The sequence below is a fragment of the Hemibagrus wyckioides genome, linkage group LG19 (genome assembly GCF_019097595.1).
Source record: "Hemibagrus wyckioides isolate EC202008001 linkage group LG19, SWU_Hwy_1.0, whole genome shotgun sequence".
In the NCBI taxonomy this organism is placed as follows: domain Eukaryota; kingdom Metazoa; phylum Chordata; class Actinopteri; order Siluriformes; family Bagridae; genus Hemibagrus; species Hemibagrus wyckioides.
This window is the reverse complement of record NC_080728.1, coordinates 22,691,603-22,713,534: the sequence shown is the minus strand read 5'-3', so window position 1 is coordinate 22,713,534 and position 21,932 is coordinate 22,691,603. Positions and strand designations below refer to the sequence as shown.

Sequence of the window (21,932 nt, the reverse complement as noted above, 5' to 3'; positions counted from 1 at the left end):
AACACACAATGCTCCAAACACACACTGCTCCAAACACACACTGATCCAAACACACACTGATCCAAACACGCACTGCGCCAAACACACATTGCTCCAAACACACAATTCTCCAAACACACACTGCTCCAAACACACAATGCTCCAAACACACAATGCTCCAAACACACACTGCTCCAAACACACACTGACCTAAACACACACTGCTCCAAACACACACTGCTCCAAACACACACTGATCCAAACACACACTGCTCCAAACACTGCTCCAAACACACAATTCTCCAAACACACACTGCTCCAAACACACACTGATCTAAACACACACTGATCTAAACACACACTGATCCAAACACACACTGATCTAAACACACTGCTCCAAACACACACTGATCTAAACACACACTGATCTAAACACACAGTGCTCCAAACACTGCTCCAAACACACAATGCTCCAAACACACACTGCTCCAAACACACAGTGCTCCAAACACTGCTCCAAACACACAATTCTCCAAACACACACTGCTCCAAACACACACTGCTCCAAACACACAATGCTCCAAACACACAATGCTCCAAACACACACTGATCTAAACACACACTGCTCCAAACACACACTGCTCCAAACACACACTGCTCCAAACACACAATGCTCCAAACACACACTGATCCAAACACACACTGATCCAAACACGCACTGCTCCAAACACACACTGATCTAAACACACACTGCTCCAAACACACACTGATCTAAACACACACTGATCTAAACACACAGTGCTCCAAACACTGCTCCAAACACACACTGCTCAAAACACACAATGATCCAAACACACACTGATCCAAACACACCCTGATCCAAACACACACTGATCCAAACACGCACTGCGCCAAACACACATTGCTCCAAACACACAATTCTCCAAACACACACTGCTCCAAACACACAATGCTCCAAACACACAATGCTCCAAACACACACTGCTCCAAACACACACTGACCTAAACACACACTGCTCCAAACACACACTGCTCCAAACACACAATGCTCCAAACACACACTGATCTAAACACACACTGCTCCAAACACACACTGCTCCAAACACACACTGATCCAAACACACACTGATCCAAACACACACTGCTCCAAACACACACTGATCTAAACACACACTGATCCAAACACACACTGCTCCAAACACACACTGCTCCAAACACACACTGCTCCAAACACACAATGCTCCAAACACACACTGATCCAAACACACACTGATCCAAACACGCACTGCTCCAAACACACACTGATCTAAACACACACTGCTCCAAACACACACTGATCTAAACACACACTGATCTAAACACACAGTGCTCCAAACACTGCTCCAAACACACACTGCTCAAAACACACAATGCTCCAAACACACACTGATCCAAACACACACTGCTCTAAACACACACTGCTCCAAACACACACTGCTCCAAACACTGCTCCAAACACACAATTCTCCAAACACACAGTGCTCCAAACACACACTGATCCAAACACACACTGATCCAAACACACACTGATCCAAACACACTGATCCACACACACACTGATCCACACACACACTGATCCAAACACACATTGATCTAAAAACACACTGCTCCAAACACACACTGCGCCAAACACACACTGCTCCAAACACACAGTGCTCCAAACACTGCTCCAAACACACAATTCTCCAAACACACACTGCTCCAAACACACACTGCTCCAAACACACAATGCTCCAAACACACACTGCTCCAAACACACACTGATCTAAACACACACTGCTCCAAACACACACTGCTCCAAACACACACTGATCCAAACACACACTGATCCAAACACACACTGCTCCAAACACACACTGATCTAAACACACACTGATCTAAACACACACTGATCTAAACACTGCTCCAAACACACAATGCTCCAAACACACACTGCTCTAAACACACACTGCTCCAAACACACACTGCTCCAAACACTGCTCCAAACACACAATTCTCCAAACACACACTGATCCAAACACACACTGCTCCAAACACACACTGCTCCAAACACACAATGCTCCAAACACTGCTCCAAACACACAATTCTCCAAACACACACTGCTCCAAACACACACTGATCCAAACACACACTGATCCAAACACACACTGCTCCAAACACACACTGATCCAAACACACACTGCTCTAAACACACACTGCTCCAAACACACACTGCTCCAAACACTGCTCCAAACACACACTGCTCCAAACACACACTGATCTAAACACACACTGCTCCAAACACACACTGCTCCAAACACACACTGATCCAAACACACACTGCTCCAAACACACACTGATCCAAACACACACTGATCCAAACACACACTGATCCAAACACACACTGCTCCAAACACACACTGCGCCAAACACACACTGCTCCAAACACACACTGATCCACACACACACACTGATCCAAACACACATTGATCTAAACACACACTGCTCCAAACACACACTGCGCCAAACACACACTGCTCCAAACACACACTGCTCCAAACACACAGTGCTCCAAACACTGCTCCAAACACACAATTCTCCAAACACACACTGCTCCAAACACACAATGCTCCAAACACACACTGCTCCAAACACACACTGATCTAAACACACACTGATCCAAACACACACTGCTCCAAACACACACTGATCTAAACACACAGTGCTCCAAACACTGCTCCAAACACACAATGCTCCAAACACACACTGCTCTAAACACACACTGATCCAAACACACACTGCTCCAAACACTGCTCCAAACACACAATTCTCCAAACACACAGTGCTCCAAACACACACTGATCTAAACACACACTGATCCAAACACACAGTGCTCCAAACACTGCTCCAAACACACACTGCTCCAAACAAACACTGCTCCAAACACACACTGATCTAAACACACACTGCTCCAAACACACACTGCTCCAAACACACACTGCTCCAAACACACAATGCTCCAAACACACACTGATCCAAACACACACTGATCCAAACACGCACTGCTCCAAACACACAGTGCTCCAAACACACACTGATCTAAACACACACTGCTCCAAACACACACTGATCTAAACACACACTGATCTAAACACACAGTGCTCCAAACACTGCTCCAAACACACACTGCTCCAAACACACAATGCTCCAAACACACACTGCTCCAAACACACACTGATCCAAACACACACTGATCCAAACACGCACTGCGCCAAACACACATTGCTCCAAACACACAATTCTCCAAACACACACTGCTCCAAACACACAATGCTCCAAACACACAATGCTCCAAACACACACTGCTCCAAACACACACTGACCTAAACACACACTGCTCCAAACACACACTGCTCCAAACACACACTGATCCAAACACACACTGCTCCAAACACTGCTCCAAACACACAATTCTCCAAACACACACTGCTCCAAACACACACTGATCTAAACACACACTGCTCCAAACACACACTGATCCAAACACACACTGATCTAAACACACACTGATCCAAACACACACTGATCTAAACACACTGCTCCAAACACACACTGATCTAAACACACACTGATCTAAACACACAGTGCTCCAAACACTGCTCCAAACACACAATGCTCCAAACACACACTGCTCCAAACACACAGTGCTCCAAACACTGCTCCAAACACACAATTCTCCAAACACACACTGCTCCAAACACACACTGCTCCAAACACACAATGCTCCAAACACACAATGCTCCAAACACACACTGATCTAAACACACACTGCTCCAAACACACACTGCTCCAAACACACACTGCTCCAAACACACAATGCTCCAAACACACACTGATCCAAACACACACTGATCCAAACACGCACTGCTCCAAACACACACTGATCTAAACACACACTGCTCCAAACACACACTGATCTAAACACACACTGATCTAAACACACAGTGCTCCAAACACTGCTCCAAACACACACTGCTCAAAACACACAATGCTCCAAACACACACTGATCCAAACACACACTGATCCAAACACACACTGATCCAAACACACACTGATCCAAACACGCACTGCGCCAAACACACATTGCTCCAAACACACAATTCTCCAAACACACACTGCTCCAAACACACAATGCTCCAAACACACAATGCTCCAAACACACACTGCTCCAAACACACACTGACCTAAACACACACTGCTCCAAACACACACTGCTCCAAACACACAATGCTCCAAACACACACTGACCTAAACACACACTGCTCCAAACACACACTGCTCCAAACACACACTGATCCAAACACACACTGATCCAAACACACACTGCTCCAAACACACACTGCTCCAAACACACACTGCTCCAAACACACACTGCTCCAAACACACACTGCTCCAAACACACACTGCTCCAAACACACACTGCTCCAAACACACAATGCTCCAAACACACACTGATCCAAACACGCACTGCTCCAAACACACACTGATCTAAACACACACTGCTCCAAACACACACTGATCTAAACACACACTGCTCTAAACACACACTGCTCCAAACACACACTGCTCCAAACACTGCTCCAAACACACAATTCTCCAAACACACACTGCTCCAAACACACACTGATCTAAACACACACTGATCCAAACACACACTGCTCCAAACACACACTGATCTAAACACACACTGATGTTGTCATTTTGTTGTTGATTAAATTAACCTAAATATGACCACATTCTTTAAATGTGTAAATATATTTCTTCTTGAAAAACCTTTCTCTTTTTATAGAAAAGAATAAAAGTCATCTCACTCTCACTTATACATGCAGCTGGACTCCATTCCTCACCTGACCGGTGGCACTCGAGCCCTCGGCTCTGTCCCATGCGCAGGTCAACAGGGTTGCTGTTGCAGGCTGAACTCAGATCGGTCCTGCAGAAGGATGGAGATGCAGTTTGCACCACCTGGGGAATGTGCTTCTTCCTCTTTTTCGGTAGCTTCTGCTTAGCCATGGCTAGCGAGTAATACATGCCAAAGTTATTTACAATTACTGGAACGGGCATTGCTATTGTTAGCACGCCTGCTAGTGCACACAGCGCCCCTACCAGCATTCCTGACCAGGTCTGAGGGTACATGTCACCATACCCTAGAGTCGTCATGGTGACCACGGCCCACCAGAAGCCGATGGGAATGTTTTTGAACTTGGTGTGATCACTGGCGGTCGGGTCATTGGGATTAGCACCGATCCGCTCTGCGTAGTAGATCATGGTGGCAAAGATAAGGACACCGAGGGCGAGGAAGATGATGAGGAGGAAGAATTCATTCACGCTGGCACGGAGGGTATGTCCGAGGACCCGCAGTCCGACAAAGTGACGAGTCAGCTTAAAGATTCTCAGAATCCGTACAAAGCGGACCACTCGCAGGAACCCCAGGACGTCTTTCGCCGCTTTGGAGGACAAACCGCTCAGTCCAACTTCAAGATAAAAGGGTAAGATGGCTACAAAGTCGATGATGTTCAGGACGCTTTTGATAAATTCCAGTTTATCAGGACTGAACGTCACTCGCACCAAGAACTCGAAGGTGAACCAGAGGACGCAGACACCCTCCACATATGTGAGTGCTGGATCCGTCTCAATCTCATACTGAGGCACCAAGTCCAGCACGCTCTCGTTCCTTACAGCATCTGTCTTGTTGACGATGGTGTTGAAAGCTTCATGAGTCTCCAGGCAGAAGGTGGTGATGGAGACCATGATGAAGAACAAAGAGGCGAAAGCCACGAACTAAAAAGAGGGAAAAAATGAGAGGAATTGTTAGATATTACAGCTACATTTGTAAAGGTCAGAGGTCAATGAAACATGTTGATGTATGTTTCTAAAACTTCAACACTAGCCACACCTTCAGCCCTGCCCTCTCATATAACTGAAATCCGCCCCTTAACTACACTCTAAGTATGCCCCAAAAGGCGGCCAACAGCATGTTGAGTATGGATCCACACTTTTCTGAACATGTGGTAGAGTCTGAATGAGAAGCACAGCTGTTTTAAAATGCTAATAAATCAGAGCCGCGGGAGTGGAGTGTGTGTGAGATCAGTGTGAGAGCCAACAGTCATCTGAAAATTAGCATATAAAAGGCATCTCGCTAACATGGCACATGAGCCGATACAGCAAGGTCGTGGAGAGATGCGGTGTGTATTTGTGAGTCATACAGCAGCCATCAGCCCACTCATCAGCTCACACACACACACACACACACATATCAAAACACACACACACATCAAAACACACACACATATGCCTACCCCGTGTCAAACATAGTCCACTACACTCCTCCAGTTAATGCGATAATTATCACGGCTGCTTTCATCCTGACCAGAGCCTGACAGAATATACCAATACACACACACACACAACCAGGTAGCTGTAGTAGTGCTGATGATGAAGCACATTTGTACACATTTGTAGCGTTCACATTTAGAATTGACCACAATGTAATTCACAAACATTTTTCCACTCGGTGTTTATGACCTAGTGCTGTGACTTTAATTCCTGGAGAAGTTTGGAAAACTCTGTCTGCCTGTCTGCCTTTCTATCCATGTCTGTGTATTTATCTGTCTCTCTCTCTGCCTGTCTGTCTGTCTGTCTGCAGTCCACTGTGAGCTGTACATGTGTAAACAGACGCTAATGATCTTGTCGCTCTTGTTAGCTTTAGATGTTTCCTGTGCACTTGGTAGTTACCAAGGCTAATTTGGTGCACACACACAGACACACACACACTCGGGAGTGTCTGATCTCGGCAGGGTGTTAGATCCAAGATGGGGTAACCTTGGTAACACTGAGCATAAGGCTTCAGAGTGTGCAGTGAGGCCATGATGATATCTTTAATATGTGTGAACATAAAACACAGGGACATCACTGTTAGCATGCTAATTAAACATATCCTAATTAAATGTATTTACTTATACTCCTCAGGAGTATAGACTTCACTCCTCAGAGTATACACCTCACTCCTCAGAGTACACACCTCACTCCTCAGAGTATACACCCCAATCATCAGAGTATAGACCTCACTCCTCAGAGTACACACCTCACTCCTCAGAGTATACACCCCAATCATCAGAGTATACACCTCACTCCTCAGAGTACACACCTCACTCCTCAGAGTATACACCCCAATCATCAGAGTATAGACCTCACTCCTCAGAGTACACACCTCACTCCACAAAGTATAGACCTCACTCCTCAGAGTATACACCTCACTCCTCAGAGTATAGACCTCACTTCTCAGAGTACACACCTCACTCCTCAGAGTATAGACCTCACTCCTCAGAGTACACACCTCACTCCTCAGAGTACACACCTCACTCCTCAGAGTATACACCCCAATCATCAGAGTATAGACCTCACTCCTCAGAGTACACACCTCACTCCACAAAGTATAGACCTCACTCCTCAGAGTATACACCTCACTCCTCAGAGTACACACCTCACTCCTCAGAGTATAGACCTCACTCCTCAGAGTACACACCTCACTCCTCAGAGTACACACCTCACTCCTCAGAGTACACACCTCACTCCTCAGAGTATAGACCTCACTCCTCAGAGTACACACCTCACTCCTCAGAGTACACACCTCACTCCTCAGAGTATAGACCTCACTCCTCAGAGTACACACCTCACTCCTCAGAGTACACACCTCACTCCACAAATTATAGACCTCACTCCTCAGAGTACACACCTCACTCCTCAGAGTACACACCTCACTCAACAAAGTATAGACCTCACTACACAGAGTATACACCTCACTCCACAGAGTATACACCTCACTCCTCAGAGTACACACCTCACTCCTCAGAGTATACACCTCACTCCTCAGAGTACACACCTCACTCCTCAGAGTATACACCCCAATCATCAGAGTATAGACCTCACTCCTCAGAGTACACACCTCACTCCACAAAGTATAGACCTCACTCCTCAGAGTATACACCTCACTCCTCAGAGTATAGACCTCACTCCTCAGAGTATACACCTCACTCCTGCCTTTACTACCTCCAGTACTCTATAGAACTGCCTTTACTACCTCCAGTACTCTATAGAACTGCCTTTACTACCTCCACTACTCTATAGAACTGCCTTTACTATAATACCTTACAGCCCTTGAGCGGGACAGCAATAAAATAAAATGGTCAGAAAACACAACAACTTATTATTCAGATAATAGTCTAACTTTTAGTTTTTAATGTTAACACAGTTGATAAAAGTCGGCTAACAAATGTATGTTGTGTCAAAAATGAAGCCCTAGGGCCCATATAGGACCATTTTAAATATTATTCCATACCCAAGATACAAAAACCTTAAATTAAATAAGCCTAAAGATAGATCTAAATAAAATATAAACTGTTAAAGGGCTAAGACGTTACAGTCTGAACATCATGACTTTCTATTATTCAGCTAATGCAGTATTTAAGTTAAAATACAGACATGACTTAGGCTAACAATGGACCAGAACAGACTCCATCATTCGGCTGTTCTGTCTATTGATAAAGGAATTCTCAGCACTAGAAATACTAGAATGATAATTGACCATTTTGATCAAGTCTCAGAGATACTCTCTGATGATTCCACCCTCAAAGAAATAGGATAGAAAAATCACCAAGAGCATGAAGTAGACAAGATACAAGCAGCAAGACAGATGAGAGATGAGAGAACAATAAGAGAAGAGAAAAGAGTCTGTAAAAAAAAAATAAACAAAGAATAATTCATACAGTAGTGCTAGTGTAAATGAGAAATGAAATAATAGGTGCAAGTATAATATAGATTATTGTAAAATAATAATAATAATAATAATAATAATAATAATAAAGGATCTACACAGCACTGCTCCACACACAAGCTGTAAAAGAGATAATATTGCATGGTATACCTGTGAGAGAAAATGTAATGACTTTAATGAACTCCTTTTTTAGTAGCAAGATTCTGAAATGATGGGAGGAGTCAGAAAAAAGATTGAATGAAATTTTCTAAAGTTGCATAGTATTTGTGTTAATTTGTGTTTATTATTAAACAATATTACATAAAAATGCCCTTACAAAACGTATTATTCTTGCTTACCCCCTCTCCCTAATTAGCCCCTGATGTTTCGGGCTCAGCCCCTGATGTTTTCAAATCCTAGATACGCCCCTGGCCTTTACTACCTCCAATACTCTACAGAACTGCCTTTACTACGTCCAGTACTCTATAGAACTGCCTTTATTACCTCCAGTACTCTATAGAACTGCCTTTACTACGTCCAGTACTCTATAGAACTGCCTTTATTACCTCCAGTACTCTATAGAACTGCCTTTATTACCTCCAGTACTCTATAGAACTGCCTTTATTACCTCCAGTACTCTATAGAACTGCCTTTATTACCTCCAGTACTCTATAGAACTGCCTTTATTACCTCCAGTACTCTATAGAACTGCCTTTACTACCTCCACTACTCTATAGAACTGCCTTTACTACCTCCACTACTCTATAGAACTGCCTTTACTACCTCCACTACTCTATAGAACTGCCTTTACTACCTCCAGTACTTTTGAGACCAGAGATTTAGAATTTAGAGTGATGTAAATCACCTTCTTCAATAATCCTTCTAATGGAAATTCAGTGTAGGAATGTGGATGTACTGAGAGAGAGAGAGAGAGAGAGAGAGAGAGAGAATAAGTATCTCTGTGTCTGTGTAAGCAATCAAGTGTGTGTTCAGTGCTGTATTTATCACTGACACTGTGAATAGCATTAGCATGGATGCTAATTGCAGAAAATACAGACCTTTATCCTGAATCTGTGACTCACTGCCCAGTTTTACAATGTGTGTGTGTGTGTGTGTCACCTCTTGCCAATTCTCTCAGGCCTCCCTCTGCAGTACATATGGTAGCCACACAAGACATCTATCCAAGCTGAAAATGAAACTTTTCAGTACATCATGTTATTATGTGTGTGTGTGTGTTTGAATTTTTGCTTTCCTCAGGTGGTTCAAATAATCATTTCACACGCTTAACAACAGAAGGTGTCTTACCTACAAACACTCTTTGGGTGGAAACTCAAAGTAGGTCACTAAATGTGTGTGTGTGTGTGTGTGTGTGTACGGTGTAGCTTGGTGGTGATGTCCCTGAAAGTATTCTCATGTTTATGTTTATACACAATGCAACACACACACACACACACACACCTGTCATCATTTCAGAGATCCTAGAGCATTAATAGAGCATTAATCCTAAGAGGAAGGGGAATGCTAATTCAGACAAGAGTTACACAAAAGTTTTTTAAAAAAGAGCTACGTAAAAAGATTTTTAAAAATGAGGTATAAGTAATAAAAATAAACATAGGAAAGTATTTTAAAAACAAACAATAAACAAAACAATTGATAACACAATACCATTATTAAAATAAATACATATGTCAGGAAGCAGATGAGGACATAACTGCATGTTTTATTAAATGTTTTTAAATAAATTAAATATTATTAAATCTCAAAAAAGGGTCAAACAACATTAACTAGGGCAGGCAGCGCTACTACTGGGAGTGACCCTTCCCCTAGGTCTCCCTCAGTCACTGTGGACCTGGACGATTCGGGCAGCATGCAAAGAGGCAGCACCTTTTGCAAAGGGAGCTGAAGTGACTGGTTTGAACTGGAAAGTATGGAAGAAGGAAGCAAGGTGACCATGGCATGGTAGCTCTAGTGTGTACATGATGATTATTTGTTGGAATTTGAGTGGGACAATTTAGAAGTGGGAAAATGTTTGCCTTTTCAAAAGACCTGGTTCATTACTGGTGTCTCCACATGCAATCTGTCTGAATATTTCTTATGAACTTGACCTTTGTGCTGTAGATGTGGGCATGGTTCCTTACCAGCTCAGCTGGAACAGCTGTCTATAGCAGGCAAGTGAGTGGGGTTACCATTCCAGGAGAACTGAGGCCTTCCAATGAGAATTTGCCCTCTCCCTGTTACCATTGTCATACACGAATTTGTCAAGGACAGTTTCTGAGAGAAGAAGGCCACTGGGTGGACCACTCTTCTGATTGCTGGTAAAGGATGGCTGAGCCCCAATTTTCAATACATCAACCTCTGCAATGAAGGGCTTGTTCTGGATGTTTCAGGATGGGTGAGGTGGTGAATGATTTCTGATTTCTGCTGAGATCTTGAAACTGTGACAGAAAAATTGGTGAATCCAAAGAAACACAGTTTCCTAAGTTCCTTAACAATGGTGGACGCAGACCAGTTTGTTATGTCTAAGAGCTTTCCCTGGTCCATAAGGGTTCTGGTTCTGTGATGTAGCCTAGAGAAGCCACCTTGCACACATGGAACTCTTGATGTGGTTCTCTTGATGTGCAGGATCTGAGGTGTCTCACTCAGGGAGTACATTAGAATGTGTAGGTGATGACATACTGCCCCAACATCTGCTGCAGCACCTTGTTGATCAGGCACTGAAATACTGCTGGTGATGAAGATCATGCAGTACTCTGGAGGTGCTAAAGCTCCCTCGGGGGACAGGTCATAGGTGTTCAGAAGATCAAGTATTATGAAAATTTTGACTTCATGGAATTGTTTTAGGGTGGTCAGAACCAGTGCCTTCCTCCGTAGTCAGGAAGGCCACTGGCCTTGGTCTCACTGCATACCTTACTGTACTGTGATGGGATGATGGTTTCAGGGCATTCCGTGGTGGTGAAGGTCACCTGGACTGATGTGTGGAGACAATGCATATGAGACTGTGCAGACCAGCATATGAGTTCATGTTTTTTCATTAAGAACCATGGGCACTCCAGCAGGAACCTAGCTGTGGAGAGACATGTGGTCCTGGTGCAGTGCACTAATAATGAGGGTGATGGGTTTCAGTTCCATGGGTTACTGACCACCTTCACAATGAGCTGTGAGTCCTTTTAAACTGTGAGTATGGTGAAGGTGATTGAGTCCAGGTGTGTGAGGTCAGTAATCTGGTCAGAGAGTCAAACGTGAGAGTCTGGGTGTTGTGCTCCCCATGTTTCTAGGTCACATTGAATTTTGGGAAGTACAGTTAAACACTGAGTCCAGTGCGGTCAGGAGATGACTTACATCAATAGTAAATAAGGTTATTAGTAACAAACATGAGCAACTCTAAACAATATACATACACACACACACACACACGCACGCACACACACACACACACACACATGCACTGAAAGTGAATACATATAAACATAGAAGGGTTTTGTGTGTGTGTGTGTGTGTGTGTGTGTGTGTGTGCTAGAATGATGAGCGCTGAAGAAATGACAGGAGATGCAAGTAAATACAGATGGAGAAGAACTGACACTGAATACAAATAATACACACACATACACACACTATGTGATGGATTTACTCTCTCTCTGTTTGTCTGCTCTGAGCTCCACACATGTATAAATAGAATATGAGACATTCTCAGAGCTGGTCTCAATAATTCAGTGTTACTTTAGCAGTCAGAGGAACATGAGGGGTAGAGAGAGACAGAGAGAGAGACAGAGAGAGAGAGAGAGAGAGAGAGAGAGATTTTCCTGATAATGAGAGGTGTTTTAAATCTGATATTTTGTTGATTGTCAGATAATTATCATGTTTCTGTAAATACAGAACACACACACACACATTTCTGTTCTCTGAAAGACCCTAGGCTGAGGAAGCAGCGGTTGCTATGGTGACGATGTTACGATGTAAAGCCTGATTAATAATAATGTTTCTGGAGCTGTGACTCTTCAACAGAACAAGCATGTAAGGAGCTAGCGCAGCTATGAGTTAGCTAATTCACTGACAAAAACTTTAAGAATTAACTATCTCTACTTGCCCCTCTGGGGTATTTTGCATGTTGCAAGTGCAAAAATCACCAGCTTATGATTTTATTAAATTGTGATTTATTATACTTATGTGCTTGTTTGTTTGTTTGTTTGTTTTTTAATTTGCTCAGTAATAATAGGCATTAAAAGCCCTGTGGCATGTATGATTTTAATTGTCTGCCCCACCTTATCTCTGGAAGCCCCACCCACTGTTTTTATTTAGTATTTGAAAGTGTATTCTACTCAGATAACATTACACACATTAATAATAGAACTTAAATTATACAGAGATTAACTTCTGCAGGAAGAAGCTCCTCCTCATTCTCTCTGTGTTTGAATGGAAGCCCTTCCCTGTCAGCAGAGAGGAGTCCATTGTTGGGATGGCTGAGGTCATTTAATCTTCCTGGCCTTAGTCCAGCACCACTGACTGTAGGTGGACTGTAGGTCAGGAGGTCAGTGTGGATTGCACGTTCAGCTGGTCACACCACCCTCTGGAGAGCTGTCTGTCCTGCTCTGTGCTGTTCCCAAACCGGGCTGTGATACTTCCTGTCAGGATGCTGTCAGTGGTGTAGGTGTAGAAGGTCTTTTTAGAAGTTCTTTCCTCCAGGTAGGCTGTCTCATTAGAAAACTGGTCCATCACAATAGGAGAACAAACTGGAGAATGGTGATAGAGGTGGAATGGTCACACAGTTATAGGTGTAGAGTTCAGCAGGTGCTCAGAACCCTGGGGGTTCCAGTGCTGGCGGTGAGGGTGAGACATGTCTGTACATCCACACTGTCTGTGTTCTGTCTCAGGACCTCCAACTTGATGAGTTTTGAATTATGGTATTAAATGTTGATCAGTAGATGACCAACAGCACTTTAAGATAATTCCAGGTGGCTCAGGGTTATATGAAGGAGGGTGTGATGTGTATTCAGTAATACGATAGAGTATAGAGTATACAGTATGAGAATTGTCCTGAGTCTCAGGTAGTAAAAAGGTGAGAAGTCTGTGACCAGCTTTTTAAAACACTTTCGCACAACTCAGGTCATGGCTTCAGACACGGAGGCAAGCAGGCTGATGTTTTTTCAGGGCAGGAACAATAATGGACTGCTTGAAACACATGTAGATAGCTGACTGTTCCAGCGAGAGGTGGAATATTTCAGTCAACATCAGTGCTAGCTGGTCAGCACAGGCTCTGCTGACCCGACCTGAGATGATGTCTGGTCCTGCTGCTATCCTAGTGCGCAGTCTCCTGAAAGCTTTCCTCACGTCCTGCTCCAAGATGATGAACAAGTTTCCCACTCTGGCTTTCTCCACATGCATACTGCCATTAGCACTCTTAGTGCTGTTAGCACTGCTAGCACAATTAGCACTGTTAGCTGCAGCCTTGAAGCGAGTGTAAAATGTGTGTAAAGTGTGGAGCCTCGTCCATGTTCCAGGTTCCTGCATTGTAGGCAGTGGTGTGAGATCTCAGAGCGTCACAAATTTTTTGATCCACCCACGGCTTCTGCTCGTGCTTCTGATGATGGGTTTGTGGACTAGATCATGGTCCTGATTTTTCTTGTCTAATTTGATTTAACACTTTCCATTAGGAATTATATTATTGAGTGAAAAGTTGAATCTGAAACATTTACATGAGTATTTGGTTCGTCCCATTTTGCTTTAATGAAAGTGTGAGCTCGAGCTGCATGAACTCCACAATAACTTCTGATCCATTTTAGATAAAATCCTCCAGAATTTTATCTGATCACAGGCTTCAGTGGAAGAGACTCAGCTGTGTGGAAACCTTCCATGTTCTCTGAGGAACATTAGACAAATGAAAAAATTTAAACTATACTTTTATTATAATAAGCTTTTGGAGCCAATTCTCACCCTGAGAGGACCTGATGACACATTGCTGTTCTTCAGACCTCTTCTTCAGACCTGTTCTTCAGACCTGTTCTTCAGACCTCTTCTTCAGACCTGTTCTTCTCGCCGTTTTCTTTCTGGGTAATAAGTTATTAAAGCTCTGGGGCCGTGGGATTGCGATGTGACCTGCTTTTATCTGTGTGCACTGCAGTGATTTAAGTATTTCCAAGTATATATATATTGTTTGGGAAGGGTCTGAGAAAATGGGAAGTGGGCCTCAGGGAGGAAAAGTCTGAATACACTTCCCTTCTCTCTCTCTCTCTCTCTCTCTCTCCATCCGTCTTCCTGTGCTGCTATTAATAATCCAGCACAGAGGAGAAAAGATGGAGGAGCCTCATCATCCGGAGCCACTTAGCCAAATTACCCACAATCCCTCCCTAAAATATCAGCATACATGATTCATTAGGTCTCCATTTTACACACACACACACACACACACACACACACACACACACACAGTTTCATTCACACAAGCACAGGTGCTTCAATAAAAACAGAATCTGTGCAGATTAAAGTTTTTCTTCAGTAAATCTAAACAAAGAGAAATTTAAGCTAAAAGAAGGAGGAGATCATCTTACTGCTAGAATCCATCCTTCACCTGACAACCTGTCTGTCTACCTGTCTGTCTATCTGTTCCACATTTTCTCAGCCGCTTATTTAGACCAGAGTGAAATTAACATTTTGCTCATTTTCTGTCTGTGCTGATTTGGTGAAGAAAACAGGGACATGTGAAACATGCTAAATGATGAGGACCTTTAATTTTTGATCTTCAGGTCAGTCACACACCTGTCCGAATACACCACCTTTATTAAATTTGTGAACTTCCTCTTTGAGGTAAATCCCCTCCTGATGTCATTCTGGGACTGAAGTGTCCAGACTCTGGAGCAGCTCTATGGGAGTTGTCCAGGTTGTAAAGTTCTTGCAGATTCGGTCCAAAATAAACCAGTAATCTGTTTACTGGTCCTGTTATGGCTGATTCCACCGTGACTGAGAGTATGGAGGATGTGCAGCAGATATGAGGCTGTCATTATTCCTGTGAGACTCTGCACTGGATGGATGAGAGCATCATTAGATCATCTGCCTGTTCCTCAGACATTTAAATGTACACTCTTAGTTTAGACTGATTACATAACCCACAGATGACCATCAGGATGACCAACAAGTTGGTTCCCAGAAGCTCTGTTGAACCTCTGACTTCATAATATTATTTGTCTTGTTTAAGAATGAAAAACAAGAATGTCACAAATTAAAGCATCAGAACCTCCTGTTCCTGAGACAATGAGCTTGGTGGAGTAAAATCTGGATTATAATTTCTTTTACACAAGATGGCTGCCACATGTATGATGTGATCCTCTGCTCTGCTCTGCTTTCTGCTCTGTACAATGAAGATATGTTAAAATTAGATCTGAGAAATCACTCATTAAACTTTCTACAGTGCTCTCTCACAAGAGCTAAAGTAATATAATATAATATAATATAATATAATATAATATAATATAATATAATATAATATAATATAATATAATATAATATAATATAATATAATATAATATAATATAATATAATATAATATAATATAATATAATATAATATAATATAATATAATATAATATAATATAATATAATATATCCCATCCCTGGACCACCACCTTATTGTGGTGGAGGGGTTTGAGTACCCGAATGAGCCAAGGAGCCATGTTGTCGGGGGCCTAGTCCTCCTAGTAGGGTCTCCTAAGGCAAATGGGTCCTAGGTGATGGGTCAGACTAAGATTGGTTCAAATCCCCTCATGAGCAACAAAAGAACAAGGACCGTTAGGTCACCCCGGATTGGTGTTACTGGGGCCCCACCCTGGAGCCAGACCTGGGACTGGGGAACCCAGTGGATGGGACTCGGCCAGGTACAGCCGAGCTAAAAAGCAACGTAGGCCTGCCTTTCCATAGGCCCACCAGCCGCAGTAAGGAGCATAAGGAGTCAGTGCTATGTGATTTGGATAGCAGTCATGGGTGGGGTCCTAAACCCTGGTTAAAGAATCTGGCTCTTGGGACATGGAATGTCACCTCACTGGGGGGGAAGGAAACTGAGCTGGTGGGGGAGGCTGAGTGGTACCAGATGGAAATAGTCGGGCTCACCTCCACGCACAGCCTGGGCTCTGGAACCCAACTCTTTAAGAGAGGTTGGACCCTCTACTACTCTGGAGTGCCTCATGGCACCTCATGCCTTCTAGCCCTCCAGCTCAAGCCGCCATGTGTTGGAGTTTTCCCCGGTAAACGAGAGGGTGGTTTCCCTGCACCTTCGGGTTGGGGACAGGTGTCTCGCTGTTGTTTCGGCTTATGGGCCTAACAGCAGTGTGGAGTACCTGACCTTCTTGGAGACCCTGCGAGGGGTGCTGGAAGGTGCCCTGATTGGGGACTCCATAGTTGTACTGGGGGACTTCAACGCCCATGTGGGCAACAACAGTGGAGGAGCGAATGTATTGTGGGGGTCTGCTGGGAATGTCTTGCTGAACCCTCTGTTAGAGTGGTCATCAACTCCCACCTCCAGAAGAGTTTTGACCAGTTTCAGAGGGAGGTTAGGGACACTGAGTCTGAGTGGACCATGTTCTCCTCCATTGTTGACGCAGCTATCTGGAGCTGTGGCCGTAAGGCCTCTGGTGCCTGTTGTGGCAGTAATCCCCAAACCCAGTGGTGGACACTGGTAGTAAGGGATGCAGTCAAGCTGAAGAAGGAGTCCTATTGAGCCTGGTTGGCTCATGGGACCCCAGAGGCAGCTGATGTGTACTGGCAGGCCAAGCGAGCCCAGGTGGTTGTGGAAGCAAAAACTCGGGTCTGGGAGGAGTTTGGTGAGGTCATGAAAAATGACTATAGTCCTAAGACAGACTAGTCCAGTAGCTCCTCGGTGGCAAGGCACCGGGGGTCGATGAGATTCTTCCTGAGTACCTTAAGTCTCTGGATGTTGTGACACTATCTGGGCTGACACGTCTCTGCAACATAGCGTGGCGGTCAGGGACAGTGCCTCTGGACTGGGCAACTGAGATGGTGGTCCCTCTTTTTAAGAAGGGGGATCGGAGGGTGTGTCCCAACTATAGGGGGATCACACTCCTCAGCCTCCCAGGGAAAGTCTATTCCAGGGTACTGGAGAGGACAGTCAGACATTTAGTCGAATTTCGGATTCAGGAGGGTTTTTGTCCTAGTCATGGAGCCTGGACCAGCTCTATACCCTCCACAGGGTGCTTGAGGGTTCATGGAAGTCCAACCAGTCCACATGTGTTTTGTGGACTTGGAGAAGGCATTCGACCATGTCCCTCGTGGCATTCTGTGGGAGGTGCTCTGGGAGTATGGGGTCCATGGCCCTCTGTTGAAGGCTGATCAGTCTCAGTATGACTGGAGCAGGAGCTTGGTTCGCATTGCCAGCTGTAAGTCAGACCTGTTACCAGTGTTTTGTTTACAAGTGAGGGAAGAATTGAAACATGAAAATGAAATGAAACAGCCTTTATTTGTCACATATACATTACAGCACAGTGAAATTCTTTCTTCGCATATCCCATCCTTGGAGGTTGGGGTCAGAGCGCAGGGTCAGCCATGATACAGCGCCCCTGGAGCAGAGAGGGTTAAGGGCCTTGCTCAAGGGCCCAACAGTGGCAACTTGGCAGTGCTGGGGCTTGAACCCCTGATCTTCCAGTCAACAACCGAGAGCCTTAACCACTTGAGCCACCACTGCCCACTGAGCGTGAGATTGACAGATGGATTGGTGCAGTGGCAGCAGCAATGCGGTCTATGTACCAGTCTGTTGTGGTATAGAAGGAGCTGAGCCAAAAAGCGACGCTCTCGATTTACCAGTCAATCTATGTTCCTGCTCTCACTTAGGGTCATGAGCTTAGGACTGGTCAGGGCTGTCAGGGGCACCAACACAATATTAGGCAGGTGGTCATAATGTTATGGCTGATCAGTGTATATAATGTAGTATAATATAATAAAATATAAAACAGTTTGATTTAATATAATATAATATAGTATAATATAATGTAATATAAAGTGTGTTTGTCTGTACACTGATCCAGACAGAAAGTTGCTGATATGTGATAAGATTGTTTGATGAGATGAAGCTAAAGTTTTTGAGTGTAGAAATCGATTAATGCAAACACGAGAAAGACGAGACTTCTGCACTAAAAATGGTGTGAGTCAGTGACAGAGAGAGAGAGAGAGAGAGAGAGAGAGGGAGAAAGGTTAAAAGGACAAGAAGATTTTGTAATGTTTGTGTGTTTAGAGTTACAGGACAGATGAGACAGAGACACCATGACCTTCAGAGTCTGCCTTTCGAGGGAATTAATAAGGAATAAAGTGCAAGAGACAGACAGATAAAGGAGAGAGAGACTGAGAGTTACTTAGAGATAGAGAAAAGCTGCTTTGAGACTATCACTGTCTATTGTAAAAGGTGCTATACAAATAAATTGAATTGAATTGAATTGAATTGAATTGAGAGAAGGAAAGATAGACAGACAGTCAGAGTGAATGAGGAATAAACAGTGTAGCAGACAATCAGAGAGTGAGACAGAGAGAATGAGAGGTAAAGAGTGAAACAGAAAGGCATTGAGACAGACTACAAGAGAGAGACACTGTCAAAGGGAGAGACAGAGAGTGATACAGACAAACAGAGGGAAAGATAGAATGTTGGTGAGTTAGACAAACTGTTAGAGAGAGAATTCATGCAAGACAGACAGTTGAAGTGATTGATTGATAGGGAGTGAGACAGACAGACAGACAGACAGGCAGACAGCAATAATGAGACAGTGAGACATACAGTGAAATCAATCGTGGCTCTGAATGAAAAGGCAGTGATGAGCAATTGAGTTGCCATGGTAACAGTCTGAGTGCAGCATCCTTAGACACGTGTGTGTGTGTGTGTGTGTTTATAAGCTAAGCATGCTGCCGCTTTAGAGGTTAAAACACTCTCTCTCTCTGTTAGCTGAGTAAACATCAATCCATCCGTCTGATGAATAAAATCCGATCTGAATATCTAACATTTATAACTGTGTTTTCTGAGTAACTAAACTAGTACATGCTAATAAGAGTTGTTACTAAATACTCTAGCAAAGTGAATGTACAGCATTGTGAGAGTTTATAAACAGTGTTTAAGTTCCAGTAAAGGGTATGTGAAGTAGATAATAATATAAAATGCTTTTTCACCTGTTACTTATACTGAGATAGGAGACACTGAGAGAGAGAAAAAGATACTGAGAGAGAGAGAGAGAGAGAGAGACAGAGAGAGAGAGAGAATGTGTGTTAAGGACATTGAGAGTAAGACAGAGAGAATAAGACACATTTAGAGACAGAGAAAGATTAAAGGTGAGACAGAGTGATACACAGCAAGGGAGAGACACTGAGGGTAAGAAAATAGGAGTGAGACAGTTTATGGAGAGTGAGACTGAGATATAGAAAGTTAGAAAGAAAAGAGTAAGACAGATATCTCAGCATGGTCTCTGGTTCCTGTCTTACCCGAGCGGCCCGAGATGAGTAAGGATCCTCAAACAGGTTCCAGACGACAGGTTGCCACCTCCTCCAGCGGTTCAGACTGGTCCCCCTGGTGTGCTCTGCCTCTCCAACCCTCATCCTCTTCCCCACCTCACGCTTGTCCTCCTCTTCATCGTTCTCCTCATCCTCGTCGTTCCCCATTCCGTTGTCCATCACGTTCATGTCGAAGACGTCCAGTGCCTCCTCGGCATCTCTGTGTTGTCTGTAAGTCATCCAGCAGCACGGCTCCACGTCCGTCTCGTCGATGCCCCAGAAGGCAAGCTCCTCCTCGAACAGTGGACCACACACGTCGGCCGGACAGTGCAGCTTCCCCGTGCGGTAGTAATTCAACACATAAGCAAACACACCTGGGTGACGGTCAAAAAAGTACTCGTTACCAATACGCACCTGTTGATCATGCTCATGATGATGATGATGGTGATGATGATGATGGTGATGGTGATGGTGATGGTCCAGCAGTGCACACTCTGCGTCTGATCCAGAAGCAGAACCACAGAGGGAGGAAGACGGAATGGAGGCGAGCAGAGCGAGGCGTGTTCCCGGCAGCGTCCGGAGCGTAGTGCGGTACGTCTCGTGCCTCGTGCCGCCGACGTTGAGGATTATCCTCTCGTGGTCATACTCGAGTTTGCCCATCCTCGCCTGTGCAGGTGACACATGCCCATGACTCGCCACTCCACTCTCACCGTGTGGAGCTCAGTCTCCTTTCGTTTCCCTGACTCTGAGTGAACAGAGATACAACAACTTACAGAGCAAATACTCGACTCTCCTCACAGATCCTCTCTGTGTGCAGAGTCTCAGTCCAATCTCATTCACAGACCCTCCACAGAACCCAGAACACAGGAAATGTTCTCTTTCCTCATTTATCTACTTCTTGTCCTCACCGATCCTGGACAAGTCGAGCTGTAATTAGAAAGAAAAGTGAAGCAGATGCTCTGAATTCCTGTCCGTCTCTCAGAGAGTGAGCTCGCAGTCTGATGTGATCCGATCAACAACAGCCTCAGAGAGCAGAGGGGTGGGGAATGTTTTTCTTCTCTCTTTCCCTCTCCAGCTCTCTCTCTCACTCTCTCTCTCTCTGTCTCTCTCTCTCCAGCACAGTGAGAAGTGATCGCTGAGAAACGCTTGTTGCCTCTGTGAGACTCGATACACAGAACAGGTGAGAGATGGAGAGAAACAACCGTGCGCTCTTTTACCAACACACACACAAAGACACACACACACACAGAGACATACACATATATACACAGGAACACGTACACACACACACACACACAGATGCACACACGCACGTACACACACACACACACACACACACACAAACACACCTCACACACACACAAACACACAGATGCACATGCACGTGCACACACAGACACACACACACACACAGAGACATACACATATATACACAGGAACACGTACACACACACACACACAGAGAGACATACACATATATACACAGGAACACGTACACACACACACACACACACAGAGACATACACATATATACACAGGAACACGTACACACACACACACACACACACAGAGACATACACATATATACACAGGAACACGTACACACACACACACACACACACACAGAGACATACAC

At 44.3% G+C, this 21,932-nt stretch overlaps 1 protein-coding gene across 1 annotated transcript in view; it reads right to left on the bottom strand.

Moving 5' to 3' along the window:
* The window catches only part of kcnc2 (potassium voltage-gated channel, Shaw-related subfamily, member 2), a 39,865-nt gene extending 18,319 nt beyond the window's left edge, over window positions 1-21,546 (bottom strand). Inside the window, exons 1-2 of the mRNA XM_058417192.1 lie at window positions 20,288-21,546; window positions 4,929-5,859 (exon numbers count right to left, since the gene is read on the bottom strand). Of these exons, the coding sequence (XP_058273175.1) occupies window positions 4,929-5,859; window positions 20,288-20,956 (1,600 nt within the window). The 5' untranslated portion in view covers window positions 20,957-21,546. The remainder of the gene's footprint in view (window positions 1-4,928; window positions 5,860-20,287) is intronic.
* Between the last annotated feature and the right edge of the window lie 386 nt (window positions 21,547-21,932).